Source organism: Hippocampus guttulatus, chromosome 12, assembly GCF_054856545.1.
Source record: "Hippocampus guttulatus isolate MCC_2025c chromosome 12, RoL_Hgut_1.0, whole genome shotgun sequence".
Classification (NCBI taxonomy): Eukaryota; Metazoa; Chordata; class Actinopteri; order Syngnathiformes; family Syngnathidae; genus Hippocampus; species Hippocampus guttulatus.
Window position 1 is genome coordinate 15,134,170 of NC_141272.1, and position 22,213 is coordinate 15,156,382.

At 42.9% G+C, this 22,213-nt stretch overlaps 2 protein-coding genes across 4 annotated transcripts; one reads left to right on the plus strand and one right to left on the minus strand.

Moving 5' to 3' along the window:
* Positions 1–1,560: 1,560 nt before the first annotated feature.
* On the plus strand, positions 1,561–15,136 carry vstm5 (V-set and transmembrane domain containing 5). Its single transcript, XM_086125292.1, has 4 exons — positions 1,561–2,026; positions 5,221–5,547; positions 10,502–10,645; positions 11,990–15,136. The coding sequence occupies exons 1-4, from the start codon at positions 1,945–1,947 to the stop codon at positions 12,019–12,021; spliced, it is 585 nt and encodes a 194-aa protein (XP_085981418.1). The 5' UTR covers positions 1,561–1,944; the 3' UTR covers positions 12,022–15,136.
* On the minus strand, positions 14,097–22,014 carry med17 (mediator complex subunit 17). Of its 3 annotated transcripts, none has more exons than XM_086125291.1 (13): positions 21,856–22,014; positions 20,929–21,173; positions 20,687–20,850; positions 20,015–20,234; positions 19,802–19,938; positions 19,416–19,497; positions 19,154–19,306; positions 18,515–18,645; positions 18,027–18,211; positions 16,791–16,928; positions 16,517–16,634; positions 15,619–15,778; positions 14,097–14,486 (listed from the first exon to the last, which is right to left on the minus strand). In XM_086125291.1, the coding sequence occupies exons 2-13, from the start codon at positions 21,161–21,163 to the stop codon at positions 14,278–14,280; spliced, it is 1,932 nt and encodes a 643-aa protein (XP_085981417.1). In that variant the 5' UTR covers positions 21,164–21,173; positions 21,856–22,014; the 3' UTR covers positions 14,097–14,277. The 3 variants fall into 3 exon arrangements, 2 of the variants coding, with proteins under 2 accessions (XP_085981417.1, XP_085981416.1); XM_086125290.1 differs by having other exon boundaries at positions 20,929–21,215; positions 21,856–21,973; XR_015102441.1 differs by having other exon boundaries at positions 14,339–14,486; positions 16,517–16,618; positions 20,929–21,215; positions 21,856–21,975.
* Between the last annotated feature and the right edge of the window lie 199 nt (positions 22,015–22,213).

A 22,213-nucleotide genomic window follows, 5' to 3' on the forward strand; every position in this document is an offset into this window, starting at 1 on the left:
GTAAAAAATATTTAAAGCATATATATTTGATATCAAGTTTAACTTAAGCTATAATGGCGTCGAGACCCATGCGTTTGTTGAAGGTCTTAAGTGTTTGTCAATTATGCTATTGGGGTTAATTAGCTTACCAGTTCGGTAGAAGGTGACCTACATCCAATTTAGCTGAAGTAAAACTTCCCACTTGGTCACCAGTAGGACATTTTGAGGATTCGCCGAAGAAATTTCGTCCGTAGTCATATTTTGCGTCGGTCTTCGACAGCGAAAATTCTTTTTTCCCCCAGGTAACTTGTTCGCCATCCGCGATGACCTGACCGCCCGTTTTTTTTTCACCCAAGTGACGTTCAGTGTCATCTGGGACGTGTCGATTTCACTACATAAACGGAAAGGCATCAAAAGCGCATTTTTATAATAAATTGTTGTTTTCAAGAAAATTACAGTGAAAGAAAAGTAATGTTTTTGTCAAGATTGAATGTTTAATAATCATGCCTGCTTACGTAATGAAAAACATCCGAGGTGACAGTGAACACGACTTTCAAATGGGGTGGCCACTCAAACTGCATATTGCCAGTATCTACATTTTATTTGTGTATTTTTTCATGTTTTATTTTGCCATATTTTATTAAATTTGTTACCCTGTTTGTATTGCTAAAGTGTTAAAAAATTAAGTTAGTGATGATTAGCTGTGAAAGCTAACAAGCTAGCTCGTTACAAAAAAGGTATGTTATTCCACTGCTGACTCAAATATTTATACGTGACGTCATTCTCCACTTCGTATGAAGCAATTGCTGTGCTGATTTTTCTTTTTCAAATCGGTACCACACGTTTAATCATGAACTAAGTGGCAAACAATTTATTTTTTATTTCTATGACATTCTTATCTAACACTGGAGGTCATCACAAACTGATGACCTCCAGTGCAAGACCTTCATCATAATGCTAAATCTGGATTGACACTGAGAGAGATTGATTGAACGATGTAACAATAAACACGAGTTACATATTTTGGTTTGCTGTGGTTGCTGTTTCTCACGTAAATGTACACATTTCATATTTGCACAACTGTATACAGCGCTGCTTGAAAGTATCTGAGCCCTCTGAGCAGGAAAGATGTTTCATTGTCATTTTTATTTTTGAAATGTCAAATAAATGTTTCACTTCCAATTTTTTTTCTGGCGTGTCAGCAATATCCTTCCGAAGGTGTTAATATTGTCGCATAACAAATCATTCAGTGGGTCTTGAAAGATTAGTCAAAACAGCAGCTAGTAGCTATGGGAAACTCTGCTTTGAAAATGGCTACCAGTGATGAGTTAACACTGGATGGCGACGACATCGAATACATGCTCAAACGTCTTGCCACAGTCAAGCAAACTTCCATGCGTAGGCCGGTTGCTCATGTGTCTCTGTCTGTCCGTCTCTCTCTCTCTTTCTCTCTTTCTCTCTCTCTCTCTCTCTCTTTCTCTCTCTCTCTCTCTCTCTCTCTCTCTCTCTCTCTCTCTCTCTTTCAAGTGAAACAAGTGAGTGAGTGTATAAACACACATACTTCCTGTTTGGCACGTTCTACCAGGTGTGTCACACAATGAGGGGGAGCGAGGGGCTTTCACCTTATGTTAGCGGTTCTTGTGGCCCCAGCGTCCCTGTTTTACTTACTTACTGAACTCAGTAAAGCAGGAAGGCCCGATGTCATTTGGTCTTCTTCTTTCTTGAGCAATGTGTGAGTGTGGGGACATGTTTACTCAGTGATCTCCGGCTCAACCTGTCTGATCAGTGCGTGCTGGCCGTGCAGGTATGAACACACACTCAGCAAGTGCCTGAGAGGAGGCACCAGGAAGACTCTGAGAAAATGCCGGGATCACTACCAGGCAACGACTAAAAAACCAAACGAGAACATCAAGTGGCTTAAAGGAGATTCTTCTTGCTGCTCTTCAACCAACCGATGGCTCTGAGATGCTAATGTTGTACTACAGGCTCTGGGATATCCACGACGTTGCTGTGCTCTTTTGCTTCATGTTGTACATGTGTCACCGAGGTAAGCAGTCAATGTATATTCAACGATATATGAGCTGTTTTCTGCTGAGGGCTACAGAAGAAGAAAAGAAAGAAATGAAACGATCTATCTCAGTTTGATGTTCTTGGTGACAGACCTTAAAGTTATATAGGCTCACGTTCAAATTTATTTACAATTCTAAATGAATTAAAATATGTACAAATTGTCATTCCACTGCTTTTTACCTTTACACTTATTTAAAAGTTTTGTATAAAAAAATATACAATTTAATCCATTTAAAATTACAACTTTAATTTGGAAAATATGTAATTTTATTCTTGTAAAATGACAACTTTTTTCACAAAATTATTTGAATTTTGTCTTGTGAGATTACTACATTAATGTAAAAAAAATACCCACTTTATTCTTATTTTAAAAAAGCAGAATTTATTATTGTAAAAATTATTACTTTTCCTGAAAATACAGTATATTATTTTTCCCCCAAAATATATAAACCTTAATAAATACAGTATGTTCTAGTCATTTGTCTCCACATAACATAAGATCATCTTTAATGCTATGCAATGAACGAGTTTACATGTAGCAAGCCTCCACACTTGAACTCATCTTACTAACTGTGTACCTGCTGTGGTGCCCCATGTTTTGGTTAGCGGACTTTGAATTGCCTTTTAAATATTCACCTATGAATGACAGAAGCCTATGAACTAAGAGAGTTACAGTTAACCTGCTTTTTGTTCCCGAGTAAGGAAAAAGGAAAGGGGAAGCACGCTGACCGAGTGATTAGCACGTCTGCTCCACAGTTTAGGGTTCAAATCCGGAGTCAGGCTTGTGTAGAGTTTGTGAGTGACTTTCAATCTGATTCAAATCCTGTAATCAACCTGGCCATTGCATATTATTCCACTTCTTTGTTTAAAAAAAACCCCAACTCTTTGGTTGTTTACTCAATATGCTTCGGATCATGTCCATCTGCACTGTGAAGTGTCGTCCAAGGAGTTCCGAAGCATTTGCCTGAATATGAGCAAAGACTTCAGATGTTGTTCTGCTGCTTTTGTCAGCAGTCTACATCATCAATACAGTCAATACAAAGGAACCAGTTCCCTTGGCAGCCATATAGTACATATCAACACCATGACACCAGCAACATCATGCTTCACTGAGGAAGTGGTACTTTTGTTGTCATTGCCAATTTTGTATCTTTAATTTATGTGAAACATTTGGAATGTAGCAGTGACCTTTTTACTTTTATGACCAAATTATCATCATTGAAACTTCCTTCTGATTAGTAGGACATAATTTCAACAAAGTCATCAACAAAGGCAGCGACGACAGAGATAGTTTAAAAAAATGCTGTTTACTTTTTTTTAGAATCTTAATCACACTAGTTCAGTGGTTCTTAACCTGGGTTCGATCGAACCCTAAGGGTTCGGTGAATGGGTGGCTCAACGGAGGCTCTGCTATGCAGGTTAAGACACACCCGACCAGCTTGGCCATCACTGGCTCCAGATGGTCACATTACATTGCTTGTTCAAAATCAGAGCAGCGGAAAATTTAGTTCGCTCAGTAGTCAACGTGTGACTGTCGTGATAGTACGTCGTATGATTTTTTTAAGAACGTTTTAATACATGCTAACTATGTTGAGCAAAAAAAAGAAAGCCGTCGGAGGAATATGTGCAACATGGATTCACATGCATCACGGACTATGATGGGACTCAGCGTCCCGTCTGCATGATTTGTCATGCCAAGTTGAGCAACTCTGCCTCGTACCGGCAAATCTAAAGGAACACTTCTTGAAAATGCATGGAGATTCATTTTGTGCACAATTAAAAAAACTCATACTTATGTCTTGAAACTGTATTTCCTTTGTTCTGTTTTTAATAAATGCCTTTTTTATCTCTTGAATTTGTAAAAAAAATCATATTTTTATTTTTCACTCATGAAGAGTTCGATGAATGTGCATATGAACTGGTTGGTTTCGAGACCTCTAACAAGGTTAAGAACCACGCACTAGTTGAATCATAGATCTACCTTTGCCAATCTTTTTTTGTTTTGTTTTTACATAATCAAGTGTACTTCTATTTAAATGCAGTGTGACTACATTTGCTTCCAGTGTAATATTAAGATGTTTCGATCCACGTCACTGAGACTGTTTAATCGATGAGCAATGGCACACCTTGCGCCTTTTCTCCTCCGCCCCAACCCACAGCGTCTTGGAATTCTTGGATGAAATTCCTTCCCCATGCCCCACTGAGCAAACAGTAGAACCAGAAGGTCCACTGAAACACCTTTGGACAACCTTGATGAGGGGTTGGTGTATCCCAAACGCACATGGCTAAAATGTGTGCCCCTGAGCATGTTGGGCAGGTTTTAGAGTCTCTGCCAGCAGACTGCCATTTGAAATAGCACATTGTTGCTAAGTGCCAGAGGTTTTTGTGGCTCAAATTGAGGCAGACGTGGTAACGTTCTGATCATTTGCTCTCCCCACAAGTTCAAACATTTTTTCTGTGAAGTATTTACACGAATTTATTTCACATTTTTAACTTCCCTTCATCATACATTACACAAAAACACAATGAAAGTACAGGTGGTCAATGTTAAATTAAACAGGAGACACAGTGGTAAAACAAACCAACATCGAGATGTCAACTGATGAGGCAAGGCGAGAGACTGGTTGCATACTAGGTTTGGTTTAACCATATGCACGAATGTAGAAATAAGCTTTGAAATGGAGATGTATTTTTAAAAATAGTTTATTTCTAGATTTTCAAATTTTAAAAGCAACAGTATACAAAAGTATGCTATCATACAATGGTAAACGTTGAGATTTGAAAAACAAAAAAATACCCATCAACTCCGAGCCGAGATGAGGGGGAGAGGAGAAGTGACGGAGAGGAGAAGTGACAGTAAAACAGACCAAAATCCAGATGTCAATGGATGAGGTGAGGCGAGAGACGAGTGGCATACTACATTTCGCTTAACCAGATGTGAGAATATAAAAATAAGTCTACAGCGAAGATTTAAACATTTTACAGATGTGGCAGTTTTAATTACTGTACATTACAAAACATGCACTCCAGGAAATGTATGTGAAAGGTTTTTATGATGTCAAAGCTTTTGGAGCTGAAAGCGACCCAAAATTAGGAAGAGGTGACCACCTTGAAATTTTGCTCACAGGAAAAACTTTGAGAACTAATATGCTTTCTTTGTCTCCTTCCAAGCCGAGGCCATCACCATCCAGTCCCCCCAGAGCAGCCTAACCCAGTCTGTGCAGGAGGACGTGTTCTTCTCCATGAATGTGACCTGCAATGGTACCCCCACCATCCAGTGGACCTTCATGTCCAGCTCAGTGAGCCGCGCCATCGGGATCTGGCAGCCAGGCGCCTTCATCAATATCACTGCCGACTATAGCAGCCGCGTGGAGGCGCACGACAACGGCTCCATGGTCCTGTCGAATCTGCAGCTGCAGGACACCGGCTACTACGTGGTGACCGTCACCGACAAGACAGGCGGCAGCAAGCATGCCGGATTTGTCCTGAAAGTAAACGGTGAGTGAAAGGAGACCTGTTATGTGGTTTTTTTTTTCACTGCCATATTTAAAACATGTTCCGTGTGTTGCAACACTTGTGCCTTGTGGAAAGCCATTTTGAATATTTCTGCAATATTCTTGAAGTCCAGCTCAAGATTCAGGGCCTAGTACACGCTGGTGGAGCAGCTGACGGCCTTAAGGACTATGACAGTTTGGTTTAGTCAGTGTTATTACAAAACGTTCAGGCTTCTGCAAGAAGGCAAAGAAATGTCAGGAAAAATCTACTTGAACGGCTGAACTTTATTTGGGGTTCTGGAAAAATAACATTGGTCAATTCCAAATTGTAATCACAGATGGTGTTGTGTCCCTAAATATATTTTTGATGCTGATTTAAAAAATGCCATTACTTTTTTTCTAGCACATACAGTATGTTTTTTTTTTGTTTGTTTTTCAGTTTGACCTGTACGAGCTTGCGCAACATGACTTTACCATGCGTTGAAATTTACAGCTATGATGTTTCAGGGAAAAATTACGCCTCTTGCTGAACCAAACCCGTAACTCAATAATATTACTGAATGTGTTGTGTTACAAATTACTGTATGTTATTATTATTATTATTATTATTATTATGAAAACGCATGAAAAAAATCATAGGCAGATTCAGCATCAGTACAAAAAATAATTGGCAAAAATGTACTTGCATTTCTGATTTTAAAAAATTATCCATCCATCCATCCATCCATCCATCATCTACCGCTTATCCGGGGCCGGGTCGCGGGGGCAACAGCTTTAGCAGGGAAGCCCAGACTTCCCTCTCCCTAGCTACTTCTTCCAGCTCTCCCCGGGGGATCCCGAGACGTTCCCAGGCCAGCTGGGTGACATAGTCTCTCCAGCGTGTCCTGGGTCTTCCTCGGGGTCTCCTCCCGGTGGGACATGCCCGGAACACCTCACCAGGGAGGCGCTCAGGGGGCAACTGAATCAGATGCCCAAGCCACCTCATCTGGCTCCTCTCGATGTGGAGGAGAAGCGGCTCGACTCTGAGCCCCTCCCGGATGACCGAGCTTCTCACCTTATCTCTAAGGGAGAAAACTCATTTCGGCCGCCTGTAACCGGGATCTCGTTCTTTCGGTCACGACCCATAGCTCGTGACCATAGATGAGGGTTGGAACGTAGATCGACCGGTAAATTGAGAGCTTCGCCCTTTGGCTCAGCTCCTTCTTCACCACGACAGACCGATACAACGTCCGCATCACAGCAGACGCTGCACCGATCCGCCTGTCGATCTCCCGCTCCCTCCTGCCCCCACTCGTGAACAAGACCCCAAGATACTTGAACTCCTCCACTTGGGGCAAGATCTCCTCCCCGACCCGGAGGGGACACTCCACCCTTTTCCGACTAAGGACCATGGTTTCAGATTTGGAGGTGCTGATCTTCATCCCAACCGCTTCACACTCGGCTGCGAAACGCTCCAGTGAGAGTTGGAGAGACCCGTTTGAAGGAGCCAACAGCACCACATCATCTGCAAAAAGCAGGGATGCAATACTGAGGCCCCCAAAACGGATCCCCTCAACGCTTCGGCTGCGCCTAGAAATTCTGTCCATAAAGGTTATGAACAGAATCGGCGACAAAGGGCAGCCTTGGCGGAGTCCTACCCCCACTGGAAACGATTCCGACTTACTGCCGGCAATGCGAACCAAACTCTGGCATCGGTGGTATAGTGACCGAACAGCCCGTACCAGGGTGCTTCGTGGGTACCCCATACCCACGAAGCACCCCCCACAGAACTCCCCGAGGGACACGGTCAAACGCCTTCTCCAAGTCCACAAAACACATGTAGACTGGTTGGGCGAATTCCCACATACCCTCGAGGACCCTGCTAAGGGTGTAGAGCTGGTCCACTGTTCCACGGCCGGGACGAAAACCACACTGCTCCTCCTCAATCTGAGGCTCGACTTCCTGACGGACCCTCCTCTCCAGCACCCCTGAATAGACCTTACCAGGGAGGCTGAGGAGTGTGATCCCTCTGTAGTTGGAACACACCCTCCGGTCCCCCTTTTTAAAAAGAGGGACTACCACCCCGGTCTGCCAATCCAGAGGCACTCTCCCTGTTGACCACGCGATGTTGCAGAGGCGTGTCAACCAGGACAGCCCCACAACATCCAGAGCCTTGAGGAACTCCGGGCGGATCTCATCCACCCCCGGGGCCTTGCCACCGAGGAGCTTTTTAACCACATCGGTGACTTCAACCACAGAGATAGGAGAGCCCACCTCAGAGTCCCCAGGCTCTGCTTCCTCCAAGGAAGGCGTGTTGGTGGAGTTGAGGAGGTCTTCGAAGTACTCTGCCCACCGATTCACAACGTCCCGAGTCGAAGTCAGCAGCGCCCCATCCCCACTGTACACAGTGTTAGTGGTGCACTGCTTCCCCCTCCTGAGACGTCGGATGGTGGACCAGAATTTCCTCGAAGCCGTCCGGAAGTCGGCGTCCATGGCCTCACCGAACTCTTCCCACGCTTGGGTTTTTGCCTCGGCGACCACCGAAGCTGCCTTCCGCTTGGCCAGTCGATACCCGTCAGCTGCCTCTGGGGTCCCACAGGCCATAAAGGCTCGATAGGACTCCTTCTTCAGCTTGACGGCATCCCTTACTGCTGGTGTCCACCAGCGAGTACGGGGGTTGCCGCCACGACAGGCACCAACCACCTTACGGCCACAACTCAGATTGGCCGCCTCAACAATAGAGGCACGGAACATGGTCCACTCGGGCTCAATGTCCCCCGCCTCCCCCGGAACATGGGAAAAGCTCTGTCGGAGGTGGGAGTTGAAACTCCTTCTGACAGGGGATTCCGCCAGACGCTCCCAACAAACCCTCACAATACGTTTGGGTCTGCCAGGACGGACCGGCATCTTCCCCCACCATGGGCGCCTACTCACCACCAGGTGGTGATCAGTTGACAGCTCCGCCCCTCTCTTCACCCGAGTGTCCAGAACATGCGGCCGCAAATCCGATGATACAACTACAAAGTCGATCATCGAACTGCGGCCTAGGGTGTCCTGGTGCCAAGTGCACATATGGACACCCTTATGCTTGAACAAGGTGTTCGTTATGGACAATCCGTGGCGAGCACAGAAGTCCAATAACAAAACACCACTCGAGTTCTGATCGGGGGGGCCGTTCCTCCCAATCACGCCCCTCCAGGTCTCACTGTCATTGCCCACGTGAGCATTGAAGTCCCCCAGCAGAACAAGGGAGTCCCCAGCAGGAGTACTCTCCAGCACACCCTCCAAGGACTCCAAAAAGGGTGGGTATGCTGAGCTGCTGTTTGGTGCATATGCACAAACAACAGTCAGGACCCGTCCGCCCACCCGAAGGCGGAGGGAGGCAACCCTCTCGTCTACCGGTGTGAACCCCAATGTACAGGCACTGAGCCGGGGGGCAATGAGTATGCCCACACCTGCTCTGCGCCTCTCACCTTGAGCAACTCCAGAGTGGAAGAGAGTCCAACCCCTCTCGAGAGAACTGGTACCAGAACCCAGGCTGTGTGTGGAGGCAAGTCCGACTATATCCAGTCGGAAATTCTCTGCCTCACACACCAGCTCGGGCTCCTTCCCTGCCAGAGAGGTGACATTCCATGTCCCAAGAGCTAGCTTCTGCAGCCGAGGATCGGACCGCCAGGGTCCCCGCCTTTGGCTGCCGCCCAGCTCACATTGCACCCGACCCCTTTGGCCCCTCTCATGGGTGGTGAGCCCATGGGAAGGGGGACCCACGTTGCCTCTTCGGGCTGTGCCCGGCCGGGCCCCATGGGTGTAGGCCCGGCCACCAGGCGCTTGCCAACGAGCCCCACCTCCAGGCCTGGCTCCAGAGGGGGGCCCCGGTGACCCGCGTCCGGGCAAGGGAAACCTTGGTCCATATATTTTTGTCATCATAAGGGGTCTTTGAGCCGTGCTTTGTCTGGCCCCTCACCTAGAACCTGTTTGCCATGGGTGACCCTGCCAGGGGCATAAAGCCCCAGACAACTTAGCTCCTAGGATCATTGGGACATACAAACCCCTCCACCACGGTAAGGTGACGACTCACGGAGGGGTTTTAAAAAATTAATCAGTATTAAAATAAAAAAAAATCTGCTTATTGTTCTTAAGACAATTTTTTTAGTCTCATACAGTAGGCTAGGCATGTGGTTATTAGTATTATTATTATGAAAACGCATGAAAAAGTCACGGGCAGATTTCGCATCAGCACAAAAAATAATTGGCAAAAATGTACTTGCATTTCTGATTTAAAAAAACTAAAAATTAATCACTATTAAAATAAAAAAATCTGCTTATTATTCTTAGACATAATTTTTTTTAGTCTCAGAGTAGGCTAGGCATGTGGTTATGCACTTTTTTTCAATGACGTATGCCTGGTAAATATTTTTTTAGATTTAGCTCCTAACCAGTGCATGTTTAAACTGTAATTCCATTTGTAGTGGTATTTCTGGAACTACAGGTATTTGCAAATAAAAAATGGAATCAATGAATAAAACGATAAATAAATATTATAAAAATAAAGTCTCCCCCTTTGGGATCATAGTACAGATCTGCTCCCCAAAAGAAATATTTAACTTTTACCAAGCGTCAACACAGAATTGTTTCACTAAAGATGGTGTTTTTGCATTCAGTGAGACCTTTTAGTGAGACACTCGGGGTTGTGCTTCACTGAGGATTGATCAAGCTCTTTTAGGCCTGGATGCTACTTTTTAAAATAGATTTGAAAATCTCACTTAACTGCTGAAGTGCTTTCATGTAGTCCCAGGGGTACCTGTGCCCCCATTTGAGAACTACTGGCTGAGGAGTCTGATAAAATAAAGGCAAATGTACCATGAAACAATATGATGGACTGTTTATATTTATCTACTTCATATAGAGTTGTTAACTTACGAAACAGACATGAAGGATGTGCAAAAAACACGAACAGCTTTCTCCGTTGTCCTCCCCAGAGGTTCTTTACGAGGACCTGCAATACCTGTCGGTGTCGGCCTTGGCGCTGGGCTGCTTGGCAGCCATCCTCATGCTGGCCATATGGCTCTTGGACAAAGCCTACACCAAGATTGTAGCGTGGCGACGGAGGCAGGAGATGCCAGGTGGGACTCTATTTCGTGGCTAACTCCAGAAAAAAATATATTTTTAGTGTGAACTAGAATGCCGGATTGCACTGGGGTCAAAGGTAGAATTCTCAACTGCGCCTTTTGGTCCTGTAAATTGTAAATCCCTGATGTGGCAAACGTCGTATGTTAAAGAAGATGGTGGTGGTGGACTAAAAGTATTTGCCAACTGCCAACATACAGGATGAAAAGAAACGGAAGAAGAAGGATGAAGAAATCATCAAGTATTATTCATGGTAACACGTGTGACCTTGGTTTTTAGTTTGTCGCTCCATCAAGGATTTACTGTATATAGCACCAAAAGGCTCAATAACCGATCAGGATTTTACCTTTGGTCACAATGTGATGCAGGAGTGTAATTATGGTAAACCACTTTAAACTCAGAAGGGAAACTTTTACATACTTCGAAGTGGAAATTTCTAATCCAACCAGAACTGGTTTGCTGCTATCAACACAATTTGGTGCCAGTCCAAGCTTTCGTTTTACAAGCTTCACCTGAGTATCAGTCGCAGAACCAGCCAAACTATGAAAAAAAAGTGTTTTTAACAGATTTCTCGAGACCCACAGAATATTGTGCTGTATGAATTGTAGAATATAAATAATAAATAATATCAATAATAAATAATATATACTGTATATAAATAAATCTATGCAGCGAATCTATCAAGAGAAAAAAACTGACTCAGTTCTTTCTCCAGAGAATAAAATTATATTTTCTGTTTTTTAGTAATCCTAAATTGGTTTCACAAAAATTTGCCCAAAAATCTGACAAAACAAACATATCAAGCAAAAGAGTGACTTTGTTGCTAACATTTTTTTGTGACAGCTTTAGCATTCTAACAGTAGTTTCATTAAAAAAATTAAAATTAAAATAATTTAGAAATGTTTTTTCATTGCAAAAGAATAAGGTATTGTCATATAGATTAATTCAGTGCATTTGTTGAAATGAGTTGAGTTGAGTTCACTACCACAATTCTGTACAGCCCTCGTATCTCGAGTTAGGGCTCGGAAGTCCATTCCAAAAATCACCCCGACAACAACTCCTACCTCAAGGCACTGTCGTACTGGAAACATTGGCATAAGTATAGTAACACAGTATTTGCACAGTCTTTGATTTCTTGTCACCACTGCCTTCAACTTGTTTACTCAGATTGCTACAGACACAATCTATTGTGTGGAAGGCCATAATCAGGGCTGTCTGGCTGTGAAAGCGCGTTATCTATTGTGCGACACTTCGGGTGTGTTTTTGAGTACAAAGGTTGCTGAGATTCTCAAGTGACTCTGTGACTGACAAATGACTCTGCCCTTCTTTTCTTGTCGCAGCAAATGACGCAACGGAGCTGCAGCCTCTTTGAGACGTTTGCCCAGATTACTTTTTCCACATGGAATAGGAAGGACCGTCTTTTTTTTTCTTCAACGCAATGGCTTTGGTGTACGAAAACTGAGACTGAGGCGCATGATTGTTCTTTCTTTTCTTTTTTTTTTATACGTGTTCATCACTGTAAATATAAAGTGTATTTATTGCCAGAGCATAAGTGATTGTTTGGAGTAACTGCCTGCTCACTAGGTCACTTTGTGTCTTCCCCTTGCACACAACATTGGTCCTGTGACATCAACAGAGGCCAAAAAACAGAGGCTCTCAAACCTTTTGGGGCCAGGGATCCCATACAAGAAATACAATTCTCAAATTACCAAATAATAAACATCACAAACCATGGATACATATTTAAAAATCTAAATGGCGTAGGAATTTTAAAAAAAATGGCGGGGGGGGGGGGCAAGTCTTGATATCTTTTTATATAGTAGTCAAGTATTAAGTATTGTAGTCAAGGTTTAACAAGGGAAGAAAGTTGTATTTTAATGAGAGAATAACATTTCCGGATAAATTGCATGTGAATGCTCAAGAGCTGAGAAATGCGAAATTCTGTTAAATTAAAGGAATTGTTGAAAATGAGATTTGAATTTGGAATGGTCGGAATTGGCCAAGAAATGTGGAAGGAGAAGGTAAATCCGTCGAATAGGTCTAGATTGGGGAATTTCATTACAAAAATGTGGGAATTGATCAAACAGTTCCCCAGATGTTCTGAATGACCACAACAGTTTGAAATTGGAAAAGCTACGAAAAATATCTATTCACATGGGGATTTTATTGTCCAAATTTGGAGCAGGAAAATATGTAAAACGGTTGCTAAGTTTGGGATTTTTACTGTGAAAAGTGTGTGATTTGGGAAAAGTGGGAATAGTGGAAGGTGGAAGATAGTTCTCAAGATGTTCTAAATGTGCCCAGCCCTTTGAATATGAAATGGCAAAGATGGTGAGGCTTATTTTGTTCATTGTCTTAATTTTGTTTAAATTGAGCAATTTTACTGTGAAAACAAAGAGAATTTCGGGAAGAAGGGAAATTTGAGAATGTGGAAACGGAAGTCGTGATGTTTGAACGGCATGAGAAATGTAGAAGCAGAACCGAGTTAAAAAAACAGTGGGGGGAGCAGTCATTTAAAATATGTAACTTTTGGGGTAATGCGTGATTGTTCTTCTGCATTCACAAAGGTGAATTTCTGAAATACAACTTTATTCTGGTAAAATAATGCCTTTCATTCTCAAATACCGATATGTTATTGAAAAATACACCTATATTTAACAATTTTTTTTAAAAAGGATTGTATGCTAAAGAAATATATCTTGTTTCGCTGAAAATTTGAACTACATTCTGGAAAAATCCAACTTTTATCTAAAAAAATAAGACCTTATTCTCGAAAATACAGCTGTATTTTCAAAATTAAATATTCATGAAAAATACACTTATCGTCTCGAGAAATAAAACTATTCTCAGAAAATCCACTTGTCCCCTCCAAAAAAAGGACTGTATTCTTAAAACAAATATATTTAATAAATGATATACACCATCACTACACAATCAAAACATACTTTAATTTTCTACAAAAATAGGAATGTATACTCAAAAAAAGGCAACTTTATTTTGAAAAATGAATATTATTCTGAAAAAGTACCTTATTTTGGAGAAAATAGGACAAAAGTCTTGAAAAATTCACCTTTATTTAAAAAAAACAAATCTTACTATACTTGAAAAATACCTATTTTATTATAAAATTAGATTCTTGGAAAATATACCTTATTATCTAGAAAGACTATTCTGAAAAATATAGGTTTAATAAAAAAATTTTTTTTAAATGATAAATTTTGTTGTTGTAAAACCCCCTGAGTTTACTCATGCAGGGGCGCCAAATTTAAGTCTGAATAATATCAGCTTCGAAATGAACCAAAGCTTAAGTACGGAGAAGTCATTGGTTTAGGTATGCGCTTTTTAATTTCTAAATAATTCAACATAATTTACTGGACCACCACTTCTGGCTCGCGGATCCCAAGTTTGAGAACCACTGCATTCGAAGGGCACAGAGGAACACAAGCAGACTTTTGGCTCTTTATTCTCTCTGAAAGTCAACAGTGTACAAATGTGAGCAGGCAGCCAACACAAGTCTTGTAAATATCCTCCTTGGAAGAATAAAAGGGAAAGGGGCCTGGATTATTTATTGGTTTATTGTAACATGACTATACGGCGAAAATGCTGGTCCATCTGGAGAGGCTTGCGTTTAAGGGCAAGGGGTAAGGGCAGCCATGAGGAGCTCCATCTTGTAGACGAAGTTGCGTCCCTCCATCTTATTCCAGTGGACCTCCTTGTACGGACCCCGGAGGTGGCTCCACTTGCCGTCCTGGATGACCTCGCTCTTGGGCAGCTCCTTGGTCTGGCTGCGTGGGAACTGGACCAAAACCCTGCACCCGCTCTCGGGACCGTTACGCACTGCGGGGAGGACGAAAGGGAATACCAGGACTTCAGTTTTATTGACCACGTATGTCGCACGTGTCAAAGTCAAGGCCCGGGGGCGAAATCTGGCCCACCACATCATTTTATGTGGCCCGCGGAAGCAAGTCAAACATGTCAACTTCCATGATGCTTTCTAAAATGTCTATCAAAAATTTAAATTCTCATATGTAATAAAGGACTCAAGGCTGTCTTAAATTCTTGGGCAGCCTGCTACCAAAACAACATCTGCTATCTCGACCTTCCCCTGATGAAAGTATGCACGGAAGCTAGTCCCCCACCATCACCCCCTCCTTCATACGTTCCCTTGTTTCACCGTCTTCATTGTTTATGTCTTGTGAGCTGTTGTAACTGTCATATGCTTGTGCAGGAGTTTTTTTGCCTAACTCAAATTATCCTCAAAATGAGGGTAGTTCGAGCGTGTTTTTTTTTCTCCCCCCTCTCCCTTCCTTGTGGTTTCTTTCTGACTTCCGGGTTGAGTGAACGCTGGCGCGTTTTGGCTGCCGCTGCTCCACCCGTATTGTTTTGTGTTTTTTGTTATTGTAAAGTGTCCTTGGGTGTCTTGAAAGGCGCTTATAAATAAAATGTATTATTATTATTATTATTAAATTTGAGAGATATTCAAAGCATTTTCTTGTTCCCAAACCTCTCATGATAGTAACTGAAACAAGAGTTGAATCAACAGTTATTCTTGACTTCTTTAAATGGTTTCAGTCATAATGGCCTCCAAGGGAAACTAAAATGTGGCCCGTGACAAAAATGAGTTTGACACCCCTGACGTATGTTAACGGGTGGCGTTCATTTCCCTGGGAAGTTTAATTTGGGAACTTTGCAAATCTTCCAATTTGGAAAATTTTCCATGGAAATGAACAGGAATAAGAAGTCCATGGAGATTCATAGGAAGTGGGAATTGAGGGGATCACATTTTGCTTTAGCCCCCACCCATCAATATTGCTAATAATCTTGCGGCATCTTGACAATGCCCCACCTGTGAGGCGGCTGGCAAAGGAGAAGTGATCATGAACATAGATTGAGAGAGATTTGTCTACTTGAGAGTGAGAGAGGCCTTCCGAGTAAGTTGAAAGTCTTTTGAGATGCCGGCGCGTCTCACCTGAGATGGCGTACTCTCCGTTGGGGGAGGCCACGGTGATGGCCGAGGCGTTCCCGATGCTCTCCACTGGGCCGAGGCCGACGTGGTTGCTGAAGCTCAGCACGTGCCAACCCATCACTTTGGCCAGCTGCTGCACCGCGTGCACCTGGTGCTGGGACATCTGCCACAAGGACGAGCCGGGGACGTCCAAAATCCAGGCAAGGGACATTCGATGGGTTGGGTTGGCTTTTAAGTATTTTAGCAAAACAAAGCGGCTCGCCAGCTGGTAAACGCAGACCTAGAGCGCGCCATCCATTGCAGCGTCAAAATTTACCATTTTTTCGCAATTGCTCTACCTGGGTAGCATGACACTCAAAGATTTGTGTAACTTGCGGTACACTTGGAGCGATTGTCACCCGGAAGTATGACTGACATCATACTGAAAAAGAAAGTAGGGCCCAATCGATGAATTGGCTGTCCGATTTAATCTGCCGCAATTAGCCATTTTCAAATCGGCAAAAATCTGTCCGTTTTTTGGGTGATTGTTTTTCTGTATTAACAGATTACACCATAAAACTATGATAATGACATGAAAAAAAGGCAAATAATCTGCCAATTTGTCCGTTTTTCTTTCAAGTATAAAGTTCAAACAAATACAAAAGGACAAAGTATTGTAAAACACTCAAATGTTCTGCCTGTAGATCACATCTTTAGAGGCGCATAGATGAATTAAATGAACTAATCGACAACTAATTGCTCATCACATTAATTGGTAACTATTTTGAGAATCCATTAATCGTTTCCCTAGTCGAAATCCTGGGACTTCCAGCCTTCCTTCGTAAACCTCCGATCTCTGTAGTCCTCCAGGTTCCAGTTTGAGAACTACTGATTTTGATCTTGGTGGTCGCATGAGCCATACCTGTGAGAGGAGGAAGTCCTGCAGCTCCTGCTCCTGATGCGACAGAGTGACGACGCGTCCGTCTCGGTGCACCACTCGGATCTGCTCCACGCCAATGTTGAGCTGCAGTTGGATGGACCTGAACGATTAACACACAGAACCGTAGTCCATTCGAGCAGTTGTATCTCAATCTTCATTGGGCCAGGGCCCATATATTTTACACTTCAAACAAATCTCACGGCACGCCAGCCAGCTGCATCCAAAAGGTCCTTTGTGCCTTCCTTCCGCCACTTACTTGCAGATTTGCTCGTAGCTCTGAGAGGTGATCAGCACTTTGACGCTGGACTCGTACACGTCGTTAATGTTGGACCAGTGGGCTTGAATTTGAGGATCTTCGATGCGGCTGGCCAGGCTGTCAATAGTGCGTGCGGTCCTGACAAATGCACCACAGTTGTGTACTCAGCAATGCAGGCCCAGAATTGTATTAAAACCGAGCATCTCAAACTACAGGAATTTGAGACCAGAAGCATGAATAAAGAAGCTTTTCCCAAACAAAAAAAGTATGATTAAAGTAATAATGTTCTGTTGTTGAGAATATGACATAATGTTGCTGAGAATGACGACATTGTTTCAGGGAAAAAAATCTCTCTCTCTCTATATACCGGTATATAAATTTACAAATTCACTTGTTAGAGTATTACTTTCTTCCCTCATTAAAGTTTAACTTTCATATCACGATTAACGTCATAAGAGCTAAAAACAAGAATTTTTTATCAGAACATTGTCAGATTTTTTTTTTTGGGTGGGGGGGAAACAGACACCTTTTTCATTCCTATGTTCATTTCGGGCTCCACATTGTAGTTATGTTGAATTGACGTAAGGGTCCTTGGAAGTATTTTCAAAATACTTATCGTAATAATATATCAGTGCAGCTGCTCCAGTCACTATGGATAAAGACCGGAAATGTGTACTGAGCAAATATTGCGGAGGACCTCTATTGTCTATCTGCAAGCTGCGACAGATACAGACGTATTTCACATAGTTTCACTTTGTACCCATGCCACGTTCACTCTTCACAGCTGGCTTGGCTGACAGCAAATTTCAGACCTCCTATTCACTCCAGATGACAATTCGGAAAGTGTCATTATATCGAATCATACTATGGAAAATGTGCTTTTTAATAACTTTTCTAAAATAACTGGGTCACTGGAGTACCTGCCCAAGAGCGAAACTGAACAATGGAACAAATCTTTGCTCATCTGCCTTTTTCTGATGACGTGTATGTCATCCAAGCCTTCTGCACTCTGCCCCGATGCGACATCACAATACCGCTAATTAACATGATAACCACACCAGCACCCAAGCTGATGTAATGTGCAAGCTCCTCCCGCCATGATGTGATTAGCTAGGCCAGGGGAAGTCGGTATGTATGGATGGTAATGTAGAAAATTTGATCATTTCTCTCCTGGTCCACTAATGTGTCACTTAGACAAGCGGTTAGAAATGCCTGATGCAGTAGAAGCCGTCTTACCGGCTCCGTAGGAAGATGTGCTTGGCCTGTTTGATAATCTTCTCCAGGAGACCCTCTCTCTGCTGCAAGCCGCTGATCTCGGCCTTGTCGTAGGCCAGCGGTCCGGCCAGACGTAGGCGCTTGTGGGCAAATGGGGCGGTGGCTGGATGTGGCATCACAATGGAACTCAGCTGCTGCTTGTGGAACTGCGACATGGACAAAGGAAAAAAGAGGCTCCATAAAGCAGGTGTGCATAAAAAGGTCTGGGTGATTATGGAGGGTGGAAAAAAACAAAACAAAAAAAACCCAAAACAATTATTACGATTATTTTGACAGAGAAAGAAATCCCAATTAATTGAAATCACGATTAATAAACACAGTTATCCACTCATTTCATAACTCATGATTTCAACGACTAAAATTCATCTTCAAATACAACTTGAAAGAACACCAAAGAAAATAAATGACCAATTATTATCACAGTTTAAAATAAACTTAAAAAGTCTTACCTCTCGCATCATCTGATGCAGGTTATGTTCCAGAACATAAAGATGGTCATCTGGTTTGGGTTTCTCCGGAGACGCCCGATAGTTCCGTTTCTCTGTTGTCGAGTGGCACAATGAGATGGACAGTTGCAGACCTGCAGAGGCACAAATGGGATTAATGAGCACTGCGACACCGTGTAGAAAAAGACAAATTGCTTGCTGTCACAAGCTGGGCCCAACTGGTCAGGATTTTTGGAGACTAATGACAATTTACGTATTTGGTAGCGTAAAATTTTGATAACCGATTCATCAGGCAATTCATTTAAAAAAAAAAAGAAAAAAGAAGAATAAAAAAACAGCTTTGTTTTTGGTCAACAGTAACAATATGAATTTCAGGCAGCACATTCAACTGTTTTAATATACTGTACTATGTCCTTTAGTATTTGTTTAGCTTTACAACAAAGAAAATTTGGCTATTTTTCTTTTTGGGGGAGACGTTTGAATGTCATGATCTTTTTCATTTATGTGTTAATGTGTTTACAAAAAATAAAGTTATAATAAAAAATAAAAAAACTGCTATTTTTTGCAGAGTTGAAAAGAGGGAATAATTATGACTCTATTGTGGTTAAATGTTCGGGCCCTAGTCACAAGCATTCCAAGGACCTGGGAAGGGCTGAGAGATGATCTGATTCTTCACGACAATGTGAGGGATCTGGGACTTGATCTGGACCGCTTCCCTCGACAGCTGCGCAAAGATCTCCTTGCAGAGCAGAACGTTCTGCGCCGCCTCAAGCTTCACGTGCCACGGCTGCGAACCTGGCAATGTGACACATCACTAAGTGGAGGTGCAGATTTTAAAAAATCGGGGATAGCTTCATCCTAGACACGAAAGAGATTGCTTAATTATTGTGCATTGATGCCACACCTCCTTTGGTTTTTGGTTGTCTCCTGAACAAGTTGACTGTGCCGAGATCACCGATGTCTGGAGCTTGTTTCTGGATGGAAACCTGCAGACATTCCCAGAGGTAATTACATTCATCACTTCGTGTTTCTTCATACAATTCAGTCTTTGCAGGGGAATGTTGCACTGAAGTAGGCAATATGACTAGCACCAAAACGACAAGTCTCGCGGCAAAGGCCAAACTAACCTATGTACAACACAACAAGAACTTTGAAAATTGGAAGATGACTTCCAGAGAAACGGAGTTGGTTTGTCACAAAATGGTGCCAATTGAGACTTGAAGCGTGATATGTAGACCACCAAAATTCAGAAGCATTTTACTGACAAAAGCATGTATCTCACTCCTTTACCTTTATATAGGCAGATCCCTCAAGATCACTCGGGATCTGTACATCAAGTGGACAGTAGTCCTCCGGGATTTTTTTGTCCAGATCGATATCAGTGTTCTTGATCACCTCGAATGAGCCGTGATGAGGAAACAGGGAGCCTGCATGGATAATGACACCATCTAGCTTTGACAGACTCGGTTGAGAACACAACCACTTCCTGAAGGTTTCAATCACCTGCACTCCGGTAGCTGAGATCTCCCAGTATCTTGTCACCGACTTTGCGCAGCTTCCACTGCGAGCGCAGCCGCAGCAGCTCCGCGTTGAAATCTCGTTGCCTCCGGTTCTCCTGGTTCTCGACGACCGACTTATTGAGCTTCTCTGCACCCTTCAGGAGGAGTTGTGCAGCTGTGGCCAGGGATTTCTTTTTGCTCATCAGTTGGAACACCTGAGGGGTCTGAACCAGAACATGAAGATGAGGAAATTGAACTAAAAATACATTTTGAAAGAAAAAATTAAGGCCAATATCTGTTACTAAAAAGGGTTATGACACTGCAACACAGATGCTATTCATCAGCTCATCGATCGCATTACGCATTGCTTGTGAGCCTTAAGTTAAACTGATTGGCTGGCAACCGATTCAGGGTGTCCCCCGCCTATGCCCGAAGACAGCTGGGATAGGCTCCAGCACCCCCCGCGACCCTAGTGAGGATCAAGCGGTTCGGAAAATGGATGGATGGATGGATGACTTTTACTCAGGCAAAACTATGTGGTTGTTTTATTTCTTCAGGGAAAAATAAAACACAAATCTCGCAATTTGTGAAAAAGTTAATAGAAAGAATGGACATGTAGTACCGAGACATGTACCGCATTGTGAATCAGTCAGTCTGCACAACAATTTCATTTGACCTTGCTCATGGATGGATCTTGAGAAACTGGGTCAAGCGCCATGTACTTCTTCTCCTTCACCACACAAAGCACATCATAGAGGACACACATTTCGGTCAGGGCACTGCGCAAGTTGTTACGCACGGAGTCCCAAGGCCACAGGGACGGCTGGAATTTCACTGTTCCTGCGTGAAAAAAAAAAACGGTACAAAAGAAAATCACTCACTGGGCATACACAAAACACACACTTGTCCTTGTGATACCTTCTTCTTCCTCCGGATCCTGTTTACACCACTCGCGATCGCGGGATTCACCATCAGCTCCCTCCTCCTCAGAGTCGGATCCCTGGCTGAAGTCAATCCGCTGTGCCAATTTAGCCAAGTTCTGGGACATGGACAGGGGCGGCACATACGTCTCGGTTCCATCCAGGGCCACCTCCTGCACCTGCTTCTCACAGGAAGACTCGATACTGACCCTCACACCCGGACCACTGGCCATGATGACAGGGCTGACATGTGGACAGCAAGAGAACGATAGCATCATATGACTTCTGCAATGTGAAAATATGAAGTGTTTGTAAAGTCCAGGTTTGTGCTCTACTGTCCTTTCTGATCCCTATTCCCGGGTTGCTGCAACGAATAATAACCATCTTACATCTGTTAGTGTCCTCTACAACATCTGCAAGACATTATTCGCCACATCTTTAAATCTCCTCTTTGGTTCTTCTCTTTGCCTCCTTACCGGAGGCTCAATTTCTATGCATATGTCCAAACCATCTCTATATGTCCAGTCTTACATATCACTTTTCATTTTACTTGGTGCTCTTCTGTCATAGATCACTCCTGACATTTTCATCCGCCCGCTCTATTTGAATGATGTTTATACATACATACAACACATACATACAGCACATTTGACAAAAAAGTTGTATTCAATTCAATTTACCCCTTTAATTTAGAAGCAATACTTCCTCACACTGCGTTTTGAAGGATGTCCTATCGGTTGCTAGGAAATGCACTTGTAATATGTGATTCGGTACGACCGATGCGGAAATATATATGTACAGTTTTTTGCTGTGCCTTGTTTTCCCAATGGGATAGCGTTTGCTATGCTAACCACGGCGAATGTAGTTGGATCACCCAAACGAAAACCTTGCCGTCAATCATATATTTGATTTTATCATTACTTACCTCTGCTTTTAAGCAAGTGTTAGGAATGCAAAGATAATTCCTTTGACTTGTTATTTTGTTTCCGGCGTTACAAATCCATTCTGCGCACAACTAGAAACTCTTCTTCGTCCACCATATGGAGGATGCCAACCTTCCTCGGGGAAATAGCGCTTCTTGAGGCGCTAAGTGCTTCTTACTGCAGTAGTTAGAATATTGGATACATTTATACTATGTTTTTAGAATATATCCATGATCTACAATAATTGTATTAAATCATTTATAATCACAATACACCCGAAATAATAATATAATGCATCTAAATAATGCAAGTAATTGTCACGACAAAGCGCGCGAGCATGGCGGGATGTTTAAACGACAG